Genomic DNA, 21,628 nt, shown 5'->3' with positions numbered 1-21,628 from the left:
TGCAAACAATGTTAACACTTCAGTATCTGAAATACATCACTTCAGCACATGCTGCTAGAAGGGAACAGAACTTCTTGGTGGTCATAGATCTGTCAAGTAGCAATTGACTAATCAACAAAGCATTCAGTGCTTAATATGAGAAATTTACATCAATTTAATTATTGAGATAATAATAAACCAGTTCAGAAAAATCACTGCTAGATGTAATATACATTCTTTATTTATATTCCATTAGTAATCCATTCAAGGTTATTTAAAATAAGTTTTTCTGACAAGTATTCATATCTGGATTTGTCCTGATTACTAATTTCAAAATTGGATTGATAAAATGGAGCAGTTTGTTTATGTGGATGAGGACTTAGCTGTGTTTTTTCTCCCTCCAGTTTCCTTCAAAATTCAGACCACTTGTAGCCCTACTTGCCATAATGACTCAGCTTTTGAAGTATTACTCAGTGAATAGAAACAGATTTTTTTTCCCCAAATTTGTAAGCTTTTATGGATATTTGTTCTAGTGCTTTTATTTTTATTTGTTAGTTAGTCCCATTTTATAAAATCCATCCCTGAGTGGAATTATTCTTTTAAGCCATTTTCACAACAGGATGTCCAGAGCATGCCTGTCTCTGAGGATAGCTGGCCTTACGCTCCTTCGGTATACTGTTATAAAATTAACAGTGACTTCATGCTCACAATCTGTTATAAAATTAACAGTGACTTCATGCTCACAATCAACAAACAGTTGGATTGTTTCACAGCCTCAGTTTTAGTTTAATTACTTAGGGTTTTGTCACTTGCGTGTGGAAAGAGACCTGTGAATCTAAGGAATCATTGCCAAGTTTGCAGTGAACTTAAATGGAGAAGATTGAGGTGTGAATTGTCAGTTTCATCTTAATAAGATGCTGACTCTGAAGCAAATGAATTCATTTGTGTATTAATACGTTAAAATGTATTGCTTGTACTTGTTTCAGCTGATGCACCTGGTTAATTATTTGCTTATTTCACCACTTCTCCCCTTCATTGATCAATATGCCTGTAGAATTGGGTTCTTTAAGTAATGTATATTACATCTGCTCTCAGCAGAGTTTAGTAATAAGGCCTCTCCAGTTTAACTTGGGTTTTTCTGTGTTTGGGATTTCCAGAACAATATGACTCTTTTTTTTTTTTTTTTTTTTTTTTTTTTTTTCTGGGTTGTGGGTGGTTGTGTGCAGTGGGATTTTTTTTTGAGTTTTTGTTTGTGTTTTTTTTTTTTTTTTATGAGAATGTAACTTGCCAGCATAAAGATGATGATAAGGTAGACCTGTGCTGTTTTGATTTTGTAATGAATTTGTAAGTAGGTAGTTTCACATGACTCGGACTGTAAATAATGTGCCCCACCCTTCATACAGTGATCCTGGAAAAAACTTGCTGTGTATATTTTCCTACCGTCTTTCAAGTGGCTGCTATTGGCCTGTGGTTCTTGCTGCACGCTTTAGGGGAGGAGCTGGGTAAGAGAACACAGGCTATCATCTGCTTGTGTCCTAACCGTCAGCACAGGCAGCTCTGTGAGCAAAAAGATACAGAGAAAGAGGAAAGGAGGAGGATAAAAGGATAGCAGGAAAATGAGTTTCCGAAGAAATAGGGAGAGAAGGAGCTTGCTTCAGAAGATGGCAGGTAGCATTGGCATTGCTAACCTTAAGAACTGAGAGGCATAAAATCCATTTTAACCTCTTTTTTTAACTGTTGAACAGATACTTAAAGGAGGAAATGAAGTAAACAAAATTTTAGGAGGAAACTTTCACCTCTTTTTTTGATCTATCATTCTGGGTTAAAACTTCCGTGCATGCATGCATGTACAACTCGGGTGGAATTAGATTCTGTTTACCTTAGCCTGACTCCTGCAGTTAAGGAATTTCTATTCTTCGCTCATTTTTTCAATAGAACTATCTTTTCCTACCCGTTATGCATTCATTTGACTCTTGGATTGAGTGTTCCAATGACCTGGTTTTTTTTTAAGAAACCTGATTTCTTGCTTAGCTTCTTAGAGAAACTGCTTAACAATTCTTTTTCAGAGCCTGCGTATCTAGATAAGGATAAATGCCTTGAATATCAGCTGATACAGCTGGCAAAACGCACAAACTTTCAGGCACAAAATCTCCTTTGTAGATAATATGTGCTCAGAAGATATCTCTGCAACTTTCTAGTTCTTACATAGAAAATAAATTTTCAAAATCTGGAAGGAAGCTGTTATACTGTGTCACTGTAACTTGTCACTAGTACAAGGTATTTGTATAGAGTAAATGTAATAACATACCAAAATACTTAAGCATTTTGTTAGCTTACATCTGTAATTTTAAGAAGTGCTAGTAGAAATAATACAGTGCTTTTAATTGGGATTTTCAGTCCACGTTCTAGGAAAAAAAAATTAATAAAAGGCAGTATTACAAACTGTTCCATTACTGGCAGCATAATCCGTAAATAAGCCAGTTTTGGAATAAATCCAAAACAAGAGCGTAAGGGGAAAGGTATTGTTGGATGGCGTAGTGAAATGGGATGGGGTTTTTCACCTTGGGGATTATTTGCTGAAAATAGCGGATGTCCTATCATTAAGCTAAAACATAACATGCTCAGACATCCTCCTACCTGCCCATGGAAACACCTTATTTCAGGGGCTTGGGTCATTGAAGTGTCATGTTGTAGCTACATCTGGAGAAGGACTTTAAAAAGAAAAAAAAAAGGCAAATATGGATATTTTTTGCAAAGTAGTTGTTACCATGATTTGTTACCAGTTTATTTGTAGTGGTAACAACTTTAAATGAGGTTTTGTAAGGCTTACTTGTAAATAGTGAGAGAGAGATTCTGTAATTGTGAAAAGGTGACAGTAAATGACAGAACAGTCTGTGTGTGCAACAGTCACATGGTGGCGTTAAACAGAAGGAGCGAGAAGAGTGGAACATGTCAGCTAGGGTAGGACGGCAGGAGGAAGCAAAAATGTGTGTGTGTGTATACATACATATAAGTATGCCTATATAAAACAATACGTAAAAATAAATGAATGGAGAAGCCCAAACACCTATCCTGGAAAAGGGCAAAACGTTTCTGGAGGAGTGGTAAAGCAGAGTGAGCTGAAACTGAAAGTTATGACTGATCGAGAAAACTATTTACCAAAAAGTGAGAGAGCTGATTTGATCTCTCTGAGAACCTGGGAAAATGCCAAGATGATTCTTCATACATGATAGTCTTCTCCACAGATAGCAGAGACATTTTCTCACAGATGTTGTCATGTTAAATGCTGCTGTATCTGGTAGCTTACAGCTTATCCACAGAAAAAGCCAAAGTTTCATAATAAATTACTGTCTGTGTTACATGAGATGATAAGTCAGGAAAAGAATGGGTGATGAAATCTACCTCTTTACAACTTCTGAGGTTATTTATCTTAGATGATCCTGAGTAGCTTTTATCTAGTATTCTATTACTTGTGCCCAGAATGTTTTACTTGAATTCAGTTGATTACATTATTGTATTTAATTGGCCTTGCAGCTCTCTGTGTGTGTTCTGATTTGTGAACAGCAATGCTGAGTGTGGCTTTGGTTGCTGGATGTTTATTCTGCTTTTCCCACTGCTGCATGAAGGGTGAATTGCCTTCCTCAATTACCTCTGCTCACCTTGCAAATATATTTTTAAAAGGAAAAAATGCAGGTCACTCATCACGCTTTTGTGGTTGTAATGTGGAAAGCCTTCTAAAATTGAATTTTCCCTTGAGGTTACCTCTGGGTTTTCGGGGGTATTTCCACCCTCATCTGTTATTCAAATCTATGTTATTTTCTTTTTGATTTAGACTTTCTTTGATCCAGATGAAGTCTTAAGTTTGCTGCTTCCTGCATATCTCTGTAGGCTGAGGTCCTGGCCCTGTAGAGGTCAGCTGAGGATTTTAAGATAATTCTAATGGAAACAGGTTTCTACTTCTGGTACCTTTGGGTATCTCCACATTTTCTTATGCACTGGCAAAACTACTGTCTAAATCCTGGCCCTCTTGCAGCATGATGCAGCAGTGTGTCACTGCTTTGCTTCTCTTGAAGTGAAACCATGCCCGTAAAATGGCTCAGAATGGCTCTGCTAGGTCATGGTATAGTCCATTCCTTTAGCATCTTCCTTTGGCGCTTTCTCTGTCCATAGGTCAGATATAAACATGCATTGATTCTGTCTTCAAAACTTTTTTTAGCTTAGTCCTGTCATGGCTGTTTGTTCCCGGTTTGTTTCTGCTTTTTTTCCACCAACAGTGCCAACTTTGGCTTTCTGCTTACGAACTTTTCCCACATGCTTTCCCCAAATCTGCTCTCTGCACATGGGGAAAAACTGTCAGAACCTGTGAAATGGCTGTCTGAACATTCAAGCTCTTTTTCCGATCTCACCTTCGCTATAATGTGTACAGAAAATCACCATCTGCTAAGTAGGTAGCAAGAGGTAATTGTGGCAGGTGGCTGCAGATGGCATACAAATCTGGTACAAGCTACATTTGTTATCCCATCTTTTATTCCCTTGCCAGCACACCAACTCCTTTTGTCTCCTTGCATGCCTTGTTTTTAGAGCATAAGTTCTTTTGGATAGAGCTGTTGTTCAGTATATTCTTGTTGGACATCACAGTCCTGTCTGATTTTTTTTTTTTTTTTTTTTTACTTTGTGATTTGTAATAACAGATGCTTTGTTCTGAACATGAATTTTACCTAGCCTGCATGTTTTAAGAAGCCTGTTCACTAATTCTCACAAAACAGAGAAGTGGGATATTCAGTTTTAAACAAGTATTTACTATTGCTAATAAGATGAAACAAAGGAAACTTTTTTTTTGTGTGTAGATGAGCTGCCTTGCTCAGATTTATCTGCAGTCTTTTTCTCTGCATTGTGTCCTGTGTCTTTGTGAACTTGTGAAATACTGATCTGCACTCTCCATTGTACAAATGCCATATTCTAAAAGCTCCATTATCAAAAGAATGGTTTGGGTTGGAAGGGACCTTTAAAGGTCATCTAGTCCAACCCCCCTGCAATGAACAGGGGCATCTTCAATTTGATCAGGTTGCTCAGAGCCTCATCCAACCTGGCCTTGAATGTTTCCAGTGCATCTACCACCTCTCTGGGCAACCCGTTCCAGTGTTTCACCACCCTCATCATAAACAATTTCTTCCTTATACCTAATCTGAATCTACACTCTTAGTTAAAACCATTACCTCTTGTCCTACTGCTACAGGCCCTGCTAAAAAGTTTGTCCCCATCTTTCTTATAAGCCCCCTTTAAGTACTGAAAGGCCGCAATCGCGTCTCCCCGCAGCATTCTCTTCTCCAGGCTGAACAACCCCAGCTCTCTCAGCCTTTCCTCACAGGAGAGGTGCTGCAGCCCTCGGATCATCTTCACGGCCCTCCACTGGACCTCCAACAGGTCCATGTCTGTCTTGTGCTGAGGGCTCCAGAGCTGGACTCAGTACTCCAGGTGGGGTCTCACCAGAGCAGAGGGGCAGAATCACCTCCGTTGACCTGCTGGCCACGCTACTTTTCCTTCGGGGCTGCCAGCACACATTGCTGGCTCATGTCCAGCTTTTCAACCACCAATATCCCCAAGTCCCTCTCGGCAAGGCTGCTCTCAATCCCTTCATGCCCCAGCCTGTATTGATACCGGGGGTTGCCCTGACCCAGGCACAGGACCTTGCACTTGCCCTTGCTGAACCTCATGAGGTTCACACGGGCCCAGGTCCCTCTGGATGGCATCCTGTCCCTCAGACATGTCAACCACACCACTCAGTTTGGTGTCATCTGCAAACTTGCTGAGGGTGCACTCAATCTCGCTGTCTATGTCATCGATGGAGATATTAAACAGTACTGGTCCCAATATGGACCCCTGAGGGACGTTATTGGGAGCTGCTGTTCGGTAAGTTTCTGAGAGTAGCATGATGCTTTATACCAATATTACAGAAGGTTCTGAATGAAAAATGCAGTTGGAGTAAAAACTTGAAAATGTTTACTGTGTTCTTAGTTTGGTTTTTGTACTTCAGAAGCATGCTGTTAAGTTGTGTTTTAGTGTTATTTCTGGATTATCTTAGTTTTCACTTTTTGCTAGTAACCTTAGAATAGTCTCACTTAAATATTTCCAAAAGAAAATAAATAATTGTGAGCATGGATCATTGCTGGAAAGCTTGAATCATTAGTTTAATTCTTCTGCTGTTTTTGCAGGACTTCAAGAATATGTTGAGGCAGTCTCATTTCAATATTTTATCAAAACACGATCTTTGATAAGTGTTGAAGAGATCAACAAACAGCTGATATTCACAGCAGAAGACAGAGAAGAAACGACAAACATGGTAAAAGTTTTTCTTTTCTCATGTGACAAACATCTTTTTGGGATGGAAATGCAATGAGTAGGCTTAGTCACATTTTTGGCATGTGATTAAATAAGGCCAGTTAGTGGAATGGTATTAGATACACATGTGGGCTTTAACTCACTTGTTCAAAATGTGCTTTTTATTCTGACAAATAGTAAACTAAATCCATGGGATACAAGTTTATGAATTTCACGCCCTTTTTATTCAGAGCAAACTGAACTCCTTCTGGGAGGGGAAAGATGCAGGATAGTGAAATACTGGCAAACAAATGTAGAGGAAGGATTTTTAATGGCCGTGACTGCCTGTAAGGCCTACTGGTGTATAGTGATGTACCAAAAGATGGCGGAGACAAACGAATCCAAGGCAGGATGAACCTCATGAATGAAATCTGACTGCTGGTACTGAACTGGTCACAGGAGGGAGGCACTGTATTCAGCTTCTGTTAACATGCACTGCCTGGGGCTTAGCTTGGTCACTCGTAACTTCCCTGGAATTGACCTTGATGCTTCCCTTCAGAGGGCAAGCTTGTGTCCCATCGTACCTTAGCCCCAATACCATATCTGCTGTTTCTTGACTTGCCCATACTCCTACTCTGCCCTAAATAGAACTTGTTGCATAGGGATAAACTGCTGCCACTGACCACAGTAAACTGGGTACGGTTTGATTGTTGACAGGGGACAAAAGACAATTTTGTAGTAACACACCTAAATGCACATACAGTGCACGTGCAGTGTACAGTAATGCACAGCACTGCTGCTTTAGCTAAATTCCTGAGTCTGCTTCTCTTGAAGAGATTCTGCTGTAAAGCAGTTTTTATTCTTTCTTCAATCTCTTGGTAAGATATTTGCAAAGAAGCCAAGTTTTTAGCTTAAGTTCATTTGTTCTTACCAGAGGCAAACCCATTGTGGCACACTTGTTTTAACAAATTGTGATGTTGTTAACCCCTGCATACGCACCTCTGACCAGATTTGTGAATTTGGGTGAATAGCATGTTACAGGAGCAAGAGAACAGAGAGAAACCTGTGTTGTCTCCCATGTTACCAGTATTTTGGCAATAAAAAATATTGGAAACTTGGCTATAGGAACAAACTTGTAACTTTGTGTTGAGTTTTCTTTGTGAAGTATTTTTTTAGCTATTTTAATGAGTTCAGTTGATACAAAATGGATCTGAGAGAACTATAGCTATCAGATTATTTTAGAAAATGTATTTTGAAATTCAAGATACTATTACAAAATGGTATGATTTGTTTTCATAATGCAGACTTTTTGATTCTTGGTTGCTTTGGTAGCTTTAGACAGACCATTTAGGAAAAATTTGAATCTATTAGGCTGAGTTCAATGAGTCAAAAAACCCCCAAACAACTGCAAATAAATGTTGCTACAAAGATGTGTTAATTCTGTTTGCAAATAGAGGTGGTAGAAGCAGGGTATGTTTATCACGCTTGCTAGAATGGAAGTCACATCTCCAGTGGAAATGATGCTTTCTTACCTTCTGGTATGCTGGAAGGAAATTAGTACTTCTGAAGTAAGACTGTGTGGAAGTGCCATGTAATTTAATTTTCTGGGATGTTTTTAATTACCAGTTATGTTAGATAAGTTAGTGTGTGTATTTGAACCATTATAGACTGCTTTTTCATAGTTCTTCGTACCGGACTTTCTCTGTTCTGTTGTCAGACCTCCAATTCCCATGATAAACAACCACACACTTGGAGCCTGAAGGTAACACCTGTAGATTACCTGCTGGGAGTGGCTGATCTAACCGGAGAGCTGATGCGGCTGTGCATCAGCAGTGTCGGAAATGGGGACATAGACACGCCTTTTGAACTGAGTCAGTTCTTACGTCAGATTTATGATGGTTTTACTTTCATTGGCAACACTGGACCTTACGAAGTATCTAAGAAGCTGTACACCTTGAAACAGAGTCTGGCGAAAGTAGAGAATGCCTGCTACACATTGAAAGTACGGGGATCTGAAATCCCAAAGCACATGCTGGCTGATGTGTTCTCCACCAAAACAGAACTGATTGACCAGGAGGAGGGTCTTTCTTAAAATAAGGAGACTGTCGCAACTCAGGAAGAGGACTTGAGAGAAAGATTTTAGTTATGGTTTGTGGGGTTTTGACCCTTCCTAAAGCTTTTTAGGTAGAGACATTTTTAGTTTTATCTATGAGAAGATTGTTTGCAGTGGTGATTTGTAACCAAAAATACTTTTTATTATGTGCAAGACAACAAATGTTTGACTTTGTCCTCTTGGTATGAAATTTCCTGTATTGGTCCATTGTATCTTCTTTCAGGATGGCCAAAATTTCCCCTGTGCTCTACACCGGTGACTGTCAGTTGTGTGAGTCACCTCAAACTGTTGTGGTTGCTGTTAGCAGTTTTCAGCAAGCACAGCAGTGGGAAAGAAATGGTTAGGTACTGTTATTTAGCATTATCCAGAGGTGTCTGCTGACCCCTGTTTTCTGCGTATTTGGGTTCTATACTCATGACATACCTAAAACAATGCACCCGTATATGTGTAAATTCATCCCTTGACCTGGAACTGAGGTGGTCTCAAAGGTGCCATGTAACTTAAGTTTTCTCTGATTAATGCTTTTGAGCATGAAACTGAAGCTAAGTCAACTTTTCACCAATTGATAATGGAGCTAATTACAGCAGGTAGATACTACTGTGCACTCATTATTTTGGGCCTCCATTTAAATTGAGCTCTAAGTTAACACTGGTACTTCACAGTTTTGACATGAGCTAGAAAATCCACAAAAAAAATATTGCAGAATGTATTGGTTTACATTTTTTGTAATGCAGTTTAATGCAGAATCTGACATCTTTCTGTTTGTAGACAAAAGCAGAAGACCTACCAAGCATGCTTAACATGAATAATTTGATGTTAGGACAAGCAGGTTTTGGCCAAAACAAATGCAGTGTGGCGTTGGAAGTCTGTCCTCCATTGTTTGTGCTGCCCTGAGGACCTCCAGTGGGGTTGAACTGGTATTAATGAAAAAAGGCTTGCCAAGCTTTCAATGTCTGTTAGCAGGAACTATATCATGTACATGTTCCTATGGAAAGGAAATTGCAAACAGAAATAAGGCAGGCATTCTGACTTCCACATTTATCTTTGAGGTGGGTATGTCACCATTGGCAAAAAATCAGGGCTTTCTGCCGGTGTCTGGAGTTATGAAAGTCTGATAATGTACATTATGCTAAAGGAAAACAGATAAAACAACATGATCTTTAGACTCCAGGAAACAGGCCTCCCAACTGCAATTGAAAATACTGCATGTTTTTTATTTCCACTTCCATATGCTGTGATACTGCCAATATTTTTCCCATGAGCATGTCCTGAGTAGCTGGGATCATCTGATATATGCATAGGAATGGGTAAATACAGTTCTGTCACATTTTTTCTATTGTTTCCATATAAAGCAATATGTGGTGGGTTGAACAAGGAGTAGCTTTTTTTCCTATTGTTTAATACTATTTTTTACAATAAATTCTGAAAAGCAGTCACTGCCTGTACGTTGGTCCTTTTGCCTGTTGGTCCCAGTGGTGAATAACAGCGCGAGTTTCCCACTGTGCACGACTTGACTCGGAAATTTCACTCCATTCCTTTATTCATACTTTGAGGGGCACTTTCTAATCCTGAACCACTTTTCTTTTTCTCCCTGACTTTATTCTGTGAAGTCTAAAAACTGGTTAGGATAGAAGCTTCATGTGATCCTCTTGAATTAAAAAAATGCAAAGGATTCAGCTGACAAAACGAGTTTATCGCTGGAATAAATCTGCAGCGGTACCCACATTTTTACATCTCTCCTTGCTTTTTTCTCTGTTTTTTTTTTTTTCTGATGGGAGGAAGGGAAAGAAGAAAGGATACTTATTAATAAGGAATGTTTTGGGTTCCCATCCCCCCTCAAAATGTATGCATGTAAGTATTTCAGTTGACGCAGGTAGGAGTATAGTTCTGTGTCTTCGGTGCAGCTAAATTTACTGCAAGTAATTGCATGTTGAGTGTATGTTTGTGAAGCAAAAGTGGGTAGTTACTAGAGGTGTTGTGTGGTATTAGAGAGAGGTCTGTCTCTTGTCTGTCCTAGCAGCTATGAGGTGGAATTTAAAGATTTTCATGGCACAGTTGGAAAGGGGATGAGGTGAGCTGGCCTGGGCTGGGCTGAGTGATGTTCTGCCTCTAGCTGTGGAATGAGCACGCAGTGGCCACCGCTTTAGTCAAACAGCTCCTGCTTTTGTGCAGTCAGTCATTATTTTTAAATTACAGATGTCTAAGAAGCATACTTTTTTCTTGCAGTCTTTAGAGGTTCTCTCAAAAAATACATATTGGTTCTAATGACTTTGAGATTTAAATTTTCTGTAGGGAATTTTACAGACGTGATTTCTAAAGTTTAGGCTGCCTGTCCGTAATCAAAAGCTGTGATTAATTTCTAATAGGGAGCAAAGTGTATGTGTGGTGTATTAAAACACCGGCACAGATGGGAAATAGCTAACGGCCTGCAAACCTCCTGCTCAAGGAAATATTTTCCCCAAAAAACAATTACACTGTAGCTATTTGAAAAGTGACAGACATTTATCAGCAAAACAGGCTGCTAAACAAGCAATGGCAATTTTCCCATTTCTTATCCCATTACTCTGTGGAGCTATTGATATGCTTGGTCTGCGGCCAGAACAGGACTACGTCATAGCAGATGTTTCACAAGGGCAGCTCTGCGTGCTAAAAATCATCTGCCTTTCTAGAATCTCCTTTCTCAGAAATGATTTTTCTTTATGGGTTCACTTTTGTCCTGACTACTAATTTGCAGTGAGGAAAATAAGCCCAACCGCATTTAGCTTTCCAGAACTGCCAGAGAAGTTATGCAAGAGAAACTTCCTGTTGACAGGACACGTATGCCTGCCTACTTAGCGTCCCACTTACTTGGATTTTCAGTGGGTTTATTGAAAATCAAAATTAAAAAAAAACCTAAAGTGGGACCTTTTGTAATATTTAGCATATTAGGTGCCTTATGGAATTCTACCGACCGGATTCTGGCACTGCCCTCAAAGAGTTTGCAATTTAAGAGTAGGCAATAGAGTAGCCAAGACAAACAAAAGGAAGATGGTAGAAAGGGGAGGAGGGGGGAGATGAAGTGACCAGAAGACTGTGTGGTGGTAGGTTGGTTCACCACTTCCCATTTCGGGAAGGAAACTTGTCAAAACTTCAGAAAGTCTGGAGTGTGACAGTAAAGGGTTAGTTGGGAAGGGTGAAGGCAGTGGAGAGGCAGAATGGAAGGAAGCGAGGTAGAGACAAAGGGGGGAAGAGTGGCAAGGAGTGGGACAGCATGGAGGGAGAGCGGGCTGAGCTGCAGGACAGTGGGCGCACGTGTGAGTAGGGTGGGACTGGGGAGGACGTGGGACAGGAAGACAACCCTGCAAGAAGTTGGAAACAACACTTTGAATGCAGGTGACTCAGCTATAAAAGAGACTCGGGAACTGACCGTATGAACTGAATTTAAAACAGCCATAAGCTCCCCAAAGCATCTGTCTATCCTTGGGTTATAAATAAGGGGAACTTGATTTTCTCAGCAGCTGAGAACCTGTGAGTCTGGGACTGAGCAGGGTTTGCAGGCTTCCAGCCGTGCCGACACCAATCAACTACAAGCTCTTCATTCCCGCACCACCCAACTACCCACACGCGTTCCCTTCATTCCCATGTTGGTAGCCACAATCCTCGATGTGTGAACTACCACCATCTGCAGCTGTTAGAGGCATGGTTAGATACAGTTTTTAACATAAAGGAATGCTTACGGTGACCACTGTTTCCCCCTTGCGTGCTGTTTACGTGTCGGTTCCACTCTCACTGCTGCTCCAACCCCCTCTCTGTTTCTTCCCTTTCTTTACTGTTCTTTTGAGGCATTGCCCATGTCCATCCCAGGGTTCCGTCCTTTCCCTGTTTAGTTGGCATCCTGGGGTAAAACGTCTCTGTGCAGGAAGAGGAATCGGTTGATTTCTTAGGTAGGTTTGTCTACTTGCACCTCCAAGCGTGGAAGCAGCATTCTGGCTGTGCGGGGAGAGGTCTGGTATTCCTGCCCTCGGAAGGCCTGGTGCGTGTGCCCTATGGCAGCCGTGGCGCCGCGTGTCAGCATGGATGGGTGAGCAGATCTCACGTTGCTTTTGCAGGTGAGCAAACCTTAGTTATTCTGAGGTTTGCAATCATCATGAGCCAAGGTAAATTGCCTACAAACATGGAACAAGTTTCTTCTCCGGTTCTGAGGAAGGTTGTCTTTAAGGAGCGTTATTTCTCACCAGCTCTACCTCGTTTTACCTGACCCATTATCCCTTTGAAGGGCCTGTTTGCACAATGTAGCAGAAGAGGCTTGCCTCTTCTGGAGGCAGTTGGTGCCTCCCTGAACACTGGCCGAAAGTGATGTGATGGCTCCTTCCTCAGCTCCTCCCGCAGGCTGGGCAGGCTGGCTCTGCTGTCCCTCTGGCCACCTGGGGGCTGAACTCTGAGCCTCTGCTATTGGATTTTGCAGACCAGTGACATGTGGTTTCATCCTCTTTTTTTTTTTTTTTTTTTTTTTTTTTTTTTTTTTTTTTTTCTTCCTAGTGGTGTTGTTCTCATGCCATGCAGATGTTTGCTCCTCCAAAAGAAAGAGGTTGTTGTCTGGGCTCTGCTCCTCCACTGCCACAACAGGTCAGATGATTCCTCGAGCCCATCATAAACTGTTTCTTGGCTGCTGGTGCAGTGCAGGTTTCACGGGACATCATCTATCTTTGGGTGCTTCTCCCACAGCCCAGTGCTTTCCTGCAGGCTTGCAAGCCCCTTTTAATCCAGAAGGGTCCTACCACTTCTATTTAATTCTTCCTCAAGGTCCTCCCCTCTCATGTCTCCAGCAAGAAAAGCTGGCAAAACTCATCTGGAAATAGCCCAGTTTTTTGTTAAAATGAGCTTTTGCATGCTTGGGGACAAGGAACCAGATGGGCGAAGGATGCACTTGAATGGATGTTCCTGGGTGTTTCAGTGTCATAGGAATATTGGTAAGTGCTGGCAGTCTCATTTTAGGAGGGAGAGGGGGTTGTTTCTCTCCTTGCAGCAAGGGCTGTCAGTAGGTATGTTTTGCTTTGCGTACCTCACACCTGAAGGGGAAGGTGATGGACAGGAGGGAAAATGAGTTGAGATGAAGTGATGCAAGGTCATACAGCAAATCAGGCAGGAGCCTGGAATTAAACTCTGCCCTTTCAACTTCCAGCCCAGCTTCCACCGCTGCAAACTTGAGCTCCTTCTGCTCTCCGAAGTCAGCCAAGGCAAGGAGCTTCTCCGAGCCCTTCGTGGGACTGACACACAAGGGCTGCTTGCACGTGTGGGTCATCACCTGCCATGTGCATATGTGTGTGTGGGCAGGTAATGACAAGAGAAACGCTGATGCTGAACTTCCAGCCAGCCTTCATAAAATCCTATTTTCTCAGTGGAACCAGTTTTTCCAATCCATTCCCCATTTGTTGAGCTGTGTGTGTGTTTGTGCTGCCACCAGGCAGGGCGGGCAGCTGGCGAGCTGCCTGCCAACACCTCGTGGTGCAAACTCTTTCCTTTGCCTTCTTCCCAGACCTTTTTTCCAGCCTTTTCAGCTCAGCCTTCACCCATGGCTGCTCCTAGTTGCTATGCTCTTAAGAAATGTTGCTTTACAGGAGCAAAGCAATAATTAGCAAATAATTTTGATAAAAACTTGTATTGTCTGTTAAATGTTGGGGTTAAGTTTGCCCGGGTCCTACTTTAAAATGTGTTGTATGGGGAAAAGGCAGCCATGGGCATCTGTGGTGAGCGACCTGAGTTTGTGACTAAATTGTAATGCTGATTGTAAAGGACATGAAAGATTTACATCCAACCCTAACAGGGCCTGTGCTTTGCAGGAACTGATCAGGAAAAGCAGGGCAGTTATAACCTTTCCATTTATTTTAGATATATGCTATACTTAACTTCTCTGGGCCTGCCTTCTTACTGAAAGGAGTCGTATTTATCAATTATTAGAGAACGTATATTTGTTCTGCCACCTAGTGTCCACCTCTAGAAATACTCAAAACAAGCTTTTTGGTTTCTTTCAGTTATGAGTTATTTGTTATTTTCTCTTTAAGTTCTTATAAACACAATTAGTGTTGCAGCATAAGCTTCATTTTTAGACTTAGATAAGCCTCTGATATTAATAAATTATATTCAGCACCTTCTTCTATTTGGAAATTTTGGGAATAGCAGGGAATAGCCTATGTTTCTTGTATATCTCATCATACGGGTGTTTGGTGTTTTGAAGACAAAAAGCCATGAGAAACCTTGACTAGATGTGTTTTTGCACACTTGTGAATTATACAAATACTCTTATTTGAACGAGCACATTTAAGGATTACCAGTGCTAATAAGGTCTCGTCCTAAATTCCTTAATTTATATTATAATCATGCTACCCATACAAGAAAATGCAAGCCTTTTGTAGCTGTTGACCTCCCGGTATAAAATCAAACACTTCTGCAGGTGTGAATGTGCCTGCGTGCTTCCCTGCAATGACTGTGGTTGCCGCAGAAAACCCTCAGGTGGAAAGCCCAAGTGGCTTCAAACCCATGAGACTTTGTGTCTAGCATAAAAGCAGCATTGATAACCAATCACTAATAAAATTACATAAATAGACTTCAGAAATGGTGGCACTGCCACCATGGAGACCAACTTATTCTTCTCGAGGTCATTCGAAGGTTATTTCAGGGTCCTTCTCCGACAGGGCCCATTCATTACTGAGTACCTTCCACAGGATGCCCGCCCTGGGACTGAAAGCCATTGAAGAGCACATGGATCTCCTCATCTTTTACACCCACAGCTCCTGCTTGTCCTTCGCCCAGCTGGTGGGCTGGTGCGCTGGTGGGCAAGGCTGGTGTGTCTGTCTGGGCATGCGGCTGCGGACAGCTATTGCTACCCAGGCACTCTGCAATACAAAATTAGCCCTGTTTTACTTTGTATTGTCACAGTCATATCTGAGCATCTTTGGCTTTTTGTAGCTTAGCTGGGGGCCAGATACCCCATTAATGTAAACCGCCTTCTGGATTGCAGCCACGGGAGGAAGGAGATGCTAGTTTGTTTCAGAGCAGTTTCTTTGCCTGTGGAAGATCACAGCTTTTGGAGGGATATCCGTCTTTCTCCGCCAGAGCTTAACAAAGACTGAGATTTTGTATGAACCTCTGAATGTATAGGACCCAACTTGCTCTGTGTGTAAAGGTAGGAGAGAGTTGGAGTCCTTCAGTCTTTTGGATAAACTCAGGTGAGATTCCAGCTAGTATCTTCAGTAAAAACTTTGAAATCCTTAGCACTGGTGGGGAAGTTAGTGGTACCCCTCGCCTGCCAAAACTCCACAGCTACATCCTGCAGCTCTGCCCCAGGTCAAAGCTCTCCCTGAAGTCATCAGGAGCTCTGAGCTGAACTCGAGGCTCCCCCTGGGCAGCAGGAAAACCAGGGGACAGGCAGCTACGAAGGTGTCTCTGTACCTCCACAGCCTTTCCCTGGGCTGCCTGTGGCCCTGCTTTTTTTCTGATTCTGGTCTCCTTTGCTTTTGGGAAGTCTGTTGGGTGTTACCATGGGGGTTTGCTGACCCAGCATCTGAAAAATGAGTAACTGGTACATGGGTACGTACTTGTATTTTTGCCTTATTTCCTGCGCACTTCCTTCCCCCCTGCCCTGTATGTACACATGGAGCATACCTGTAAAGACATGGAAAAGGAGGTGAGCTGTGGGGCGGGAGAGGTTGCTTACGATGAGATATCCACTGTAGTAAAGACAACGGTTGACTGACAAAATGCAGAAGAGCATTACGAGACTGCAGAGTGACAGGATGGGGAAACAGACTGCGTGTAGGTAGATGTGAAGCAATACACATAGGGAAAAATAATCTCTGTGTACCCCCTTCAAGATCAAAATATTGGATTTTTTCCATGAAAATATCAGTTCAATGCTTGTATGCAAGCAAAAAAAGCCAGTCAAATGTTAGGTATTATTAAGAAAGGACCAGAAATAAAGACGAGGATATGCTGTACAAATGTCACCGTCTGAATCTCTGAGTCACCTGCTTTTGAGTGGGACTTTGATCCCTCATCTCAAAAAGGAAATAGCAGAATTGGAAAAAGTCCAGAGAAGGGCAGAAAATGTGACCAAAGGTGGGGAATACTTTCTCCATGAAAGGACACTATGGAAGTCCAGTGAGCTGGAATCCTTCAACCTGGAGGAAAATGACGTTAGGGAGGGTATAAAAGAGGCCTACAGAGTTACATGTGCCATAAAGAAGGTGGACGTGGAGAAACCATTTGCTGTTTCTGCCAAGAGAAGAATTGGAGGCCATCAACTGCAGCTGGCCACAGCCAGGCTCAGAGCAAGTACCAGGAGCTGGTGCCTCATGCAGGGGATGGAGACCTGGGGAACCCCTTGCCTGTGGGTGCTGTGCGTGCCAAAAGCTGAAGCGGGCTCAAGGGGAGGTGGGGAAGCACTTGGAGAGTGTGACATCCACCGCAGGTTACTGACCCCACAAACTAAACTAAGCTGAGGAAACCCCTGAGCCCCTTTTGGGCCCAGGCTCCATTCTGGTGAGTGCTGCTTTTGGCTGGAGGGTCGCCCCTCTGGGAGCTTTGCCCTCCCACCCCACTGCGGGTCTGTGCACAGCCAGGGGACAAGAGGCTGTGCTCCAGGCCAGCTGCTGCCTCTGGTGTTTCCCTCCTCCTTCCCAGGAGGAGGATGCAGGAGGTCTCCTGAGAGGTGTGTTTGTGTGGAGGCAGCCACAAACGCGGGGAGGGAGGATGTTGGCATAAACTGCTGTGGCCATACACGTATCCCAGGTCATCAAAGCCAAATGCTTTCTGCCAGACCCAAATGTGTCTTACGCCTTTTCCCCTCAAGCTCCTCCAGCAAACCAGTTGGGTTTCTCAAGCAGTGCTGGGGGCTGGGAAGAGGACAGGGTGAGGGTGGCCACAGCTCCTAAACGCAGCAGGGCAGGGCCCCGAGAAGTGTTGGGCATTTGGACTGCAGATGTAGCAACGTGCAGGAGAGACCCCTCGGGCATCTCAACACAAGCCGCTGCTGGACGTGCTTCAGGCACAGCTCAGCTTGGGCCATCCCGGCATCCCCCAGGCTTGACCTGAGCTCTTGCCTTGCCACAAACTCGCACCGCGTGAGCTAACACAGGTTTTGATGTCGATGTCCTTAAATTGTTTGCCTCTGTTTTTAGCAGGCTTGTATTGACTTAGGTTAATTTAGTTACCCCCAAAAAGGGTGGTGCTGATTGCTCTAAATGGATTAAATAGCGATTTTAGTTAAACTGATGGCAGGCTTGTGTGTAGACAGGGCCTGGAGCTTTGCACGTTAATGACTTGGCAGTAATGCAATGAGTTTTTTTAGACAGCTGAGACCAAGCTGTTGTTTTAAATATAAGACCATAAGTGTTACTATTCTAGTAGATGGCCCCCAAACGTGATAATTTTCCACTAACTTCTGAATCCTGGCAGATCTCTTTGCTAACTCTCGCTTTTCTGATAACAGTTTGGTAAGTACTTTTACTCCAAATGGATTTTGGATTAAATCCAAGTGTAAAACATGGAAAATCTCCATTTTTGGGGCACGATTTAAAAATTTTTATTCGCCTTCCCAGCCTGTTAAATTTTCCACATTTTTGGGCACGGAAAAAAGTTTGTCTTCATTTTTTATAAAAATTCAGATAGAAGAAAAATGCAAACGAGCCCAGCTCCTGCCAACAGTAGGGACCTTTCCCCACAAGTGAGACCTGAGAGAAGGACAGGTCCAGAAGCAGCCGCTGTTTAATTACTTCATTCAGAAAAGAGCAAGGACGAGATTAGCCCTTGGTCATTAAATCTTTTGTGCCCATATCATCTCCATGAGAAGAAACCACTGTGTATCTGCACATAGTCTTTCTTGCCTGCCTCTGAACCAGGCAACAGAGCTGCTTCCATGTGAATTTGCCTTCACAGGTCTTTTCTCTATCAAACTGCAAGTCCATTTTGATTAATCTGCTTTCTCTGTTGATGTTTTTGTCTCCAGGTTGGGACTGAAATTTGAAGAGAACATGATTCCAGACTCCAGAGTCACTGAACCTTGGTTATGCTTGAATTGCAAGGAAGCCTACTGAAATACTGAATAAGCCTTAGCTCAGAAAGCAACAGTCCGTGAGGAAGGCTGTGATCCCATACTGCCTTAGGCAGGTTTATGGAACCAGAAGCAGAAAGCTGGTGGCAAGAATGAGAGGAGACTCCACACCTCAGGGAACAGAGAGATCAGGAGGAAGGGAAAGCTCAGGGCTACCAACAGGACAGCAGTCAGAGACCAAGAATCTGAATTACCTGGATGGTAACCTGAGTTACCTACGTGGTAACCCAGTGTGCACTAAGACAAATTTTTGGCAAAGAGGTTTCTAAACCACTAGTGCATGTCGGATCCCAGACTGTTTCGGGGGAAATTGGATCCCAGTAACCTGGAGCACAGATAGAAGTGACGCTGTGGGACAGGGTCAAGACACTATTCAGGCAAGTCAGGGGTCAGAGCATTTTTGGAAGAGCTGGATTACCCAGAAGGAGTAACAAACTGACTCTCTGTCCAAGACATAGGCCAAGAGATCAAGAGAATCAGCACCATAAAAGCAAGTGGGTTGCATGTGACCCAAGCGCAGCAGCTTGCTGGGGGTAGAGGTCAGCGAAGGGGAGGGAAGGACAAAAGCACAGCCACAAGGCAGTCCCACAGCCATAAACTGGCACTCTGCTTGTAACCCTGTGGCAATAATCACTGCGGAAGCCATCCCCATCTTCACTGACTCCCTTGCCAGAGCGAGCTGCTGGTGGGCAAATGCCCTTCCGCTCCTCCTCCTAACCTGCAGTGTGTCCCCAGCCCTTTGTGCAACCCCTGGGCCTGCGACTGCACTCCTCCCTCTCACATACACGCCTGGTGCCCATGCCCGGGGTGTAGCAGCATCTCAGGGCCACTGATGCATTGTCCTTATGTGAGGGAAAGGGAGCTGACATCCCGCTATGCACTTGGGATAAAGATAGAGGAAGGCTGTGGCAAAGCAGGGCCCTGGATCACAGAATCATAGAATTGTTTAGGTTGGAAAAGACCTTTGAGATCATCAGTACAACCAGCTGACAGGAGGGTGTAGTGAGGTGGGGGCCGGTCTCTTCTTCCTGGTAACGGGCAATAGGATGAGGGGAAATGGCCTCAAGTTGTGCCAGGGCAGGTTTAGGTTGGACATTAGGAAAAATTTCGTCACCGAAAGGGTTGTCGAGCACTGGAATGGGCTGCCCAGGGAAGTGGTCGAGTGCCCATCCCTGGAGGTATTTAAAAGACGGGTAGATGAGGTGCTTAGGGACGTGGTTTAGTGGGAAGGGCAGTATTAGGATCCACATGCCTCCTGGACCCTCCCTTCATTCCCGTTCATCACACAGGGTGTAATATCCAGCCCCCATAAAGTAAACCTCCACCAGAGGCCAGGAGCTCTTCCCCATCTTGTACCTGGCTCTACGGCCCACTGAGCCAGGCTCAGGGGCTGATCACTGAGACTGCTTATCCAAGTCTAGAGGCTTGACGGTAGAGATATTTGTCAAATCATAACAACAATGCCATCTTCTCTCCTTGAACACCTGAAATGCAGGTGAACAAATCTTAACCACACTGACCGAAACATTTCCACAGAGCTGATGGGACAGCTAGGCTAGGAATAAGGCCATTTTCCCCCACCTCCTGTTTGCCATCAGGTGGTGTCTGAGAGCTCCTTTGGAGCTCAAAGCTATTCCAGGCTCACTGCAGAACACGCTGCCCATGAGGGATGCCCTGCCCTGGAAGGGGCCCTCCCTCGCCTACGAGTTGTAAAATAAACTCTCAGGTCAGAACAGCTGGCTTTGCTACAGAAGACTACAAAGCTCACAATGTGTAGAAGAATACAATCCTTCTTCAGTCTTCTCCGAGCCTCCTCCATGAAACAATTAGTGGATGCTCTTGTTTTGAACTCCGTGTCTCAGTCAGGCAATTCAGCTGTGGCCTGTGATCGCTCGGTCGCTCAACGCGGCGCAGGGAAATAGGCGATTGTAAGGATTTCCTCCCTCCCTCCCTTCTTCCCTCCCTCGCTCAGCCTCTCGCCGTAGCTCTGCGGCACGTTGTCCTGCAGCGCTGTGCGACCGCAGCCTGGGTGCCTGCATCCCAGATGTGCTGGCTCACCCCTGCGGGCAACACTTCCTCATGGGATTAAATGGCGATCAGGAAGGTTTCTCAAAGAGAAAATGTGTCTCCCCATGCTTTACAGTACTTTATAAACCATCTGCAAGTGCAGTCCTTTTACTGATGGTTTTAAGAGTTATGTCGTGGCTTAAGGGCTCTGCTAGAGTTGTATTTCTAAGTCAGTGTCTTTGGTGTGTGCACATGTGTTCATGTGTGTATTTGTAAAAACTCCATTAAAGATACTAGACTCTATAAAAGCGATTACACCAGCTAATGTCTCCCACATTCTTTTTTATTAACCATATTTAACTTTTCTAGTCAGCAGTAGATTTACTGTTATGAACTAGTAAGTAATTTTTAATCACTGGATTTGCATAACATACACGTTTGCGTAACTTTCCAAGTACACAGTAGATATGAAAGACATTCAACAATTAAACCAAAAATGTTTCCAGAGATTCCCAGCACCCACAAATGTGTTTGGAGGCTTCTCTGTGCTTACCTTGCCTTGGTCACGCTGTGATAATTTTGGCAGCAGAGCAAGGAAAAAGCCCTCAATAATCTGCCAACTTTTTCATGTCTAAAAAGAGAATGAAAACAGAAAACTGAAAAATTCCTCCTGCTGGTACCACACCTCAGAAACCCTGCCTTGTGTCCATTAAGCAGCGCTGTATGCCTGTCAGGATGAAAAGACTATTTCATTCTCCGTCTGCTGGCTCCCAAGGGCTACATTTCTGCTGCTAACACCAGCGGCCAAAGGGGCGGTTACAGGAGGGGCTGGGATGGAGCAAGCTGCGGTCTCCTTCAGGCAGGGCCCCCTCCAGCCCCGGGGGCAGCTGAGCCGGGGACTGGGAGCTGCTGCTCCTTTGCCAGGGCTTGGGGGCGAGGGCTCCTCGCTTGTTTGCTTTTGACTTCCCTCTGCTTGATGGCTTCTCTCAGACACTGTTTTCGACCCTTAGTCTTTGCTATTTCCCTTTGGCAGTTGCTTTCCCTCTCATCCACATTTCTTTCCATTTCTTCCCCTTTTCCTCTTTTAGCTTCCCTATTTCTCTTGCTTTCCCCTCTTGCTTTCT

The 21,628-nt window shown here is 43.6% G+C and overlaps 1 protein-coding gene across 1 annotated transcript in view; it reads left to right on the top strand.

Moving 5' to 3' along the window:
* Positions 1 to 9,810, top strand: part of TSNAX (translin associated factor X) — a 32,709-nt gene extending 22,899 nt beyond the window's left edge. Inside the window, exons 7-8 of the mRNA XM_035899689.1 lie at positions 6,192 to 6,319; positions 8,015 to 9,810. Coding sequence (XP_035755582.1) covers positions 6,192 to 6,319; positions 8,015 to 8,389 — 503 coding nt within the window. The 3' untranslated portion in view covers positions 8,390 to 9,810. The remainder of the gene's footprint in view (positions 1 to 6,191; positions 6,320 to 8,014) is intronic.
* The last annotated feature ends 11,818 nt before the right edge of the window (positions 9,811 to 21,628 follow it).

Source organism: Egretta garzetta, unplaced genomic scaffold (genome assembly GCF_000687185.1).
Source record: "Egretta garzetta isolate BGI_Z169 unplaced genomic scaffold, ASM68718v1 scaffold118, whole genome shotgun sequence".
Taxonomy (NCBI): domain Eukaryota; kingdom Metazoa; phylum Chordata; class Aves; order Pelecaniformes; family Ardeidae; genus Egretta; species Egretta garzetta.
Note: the sequence above shows the minus strand (reverse complement) of the source record. Positions and strands in the feature narration are given on the sequence as shown.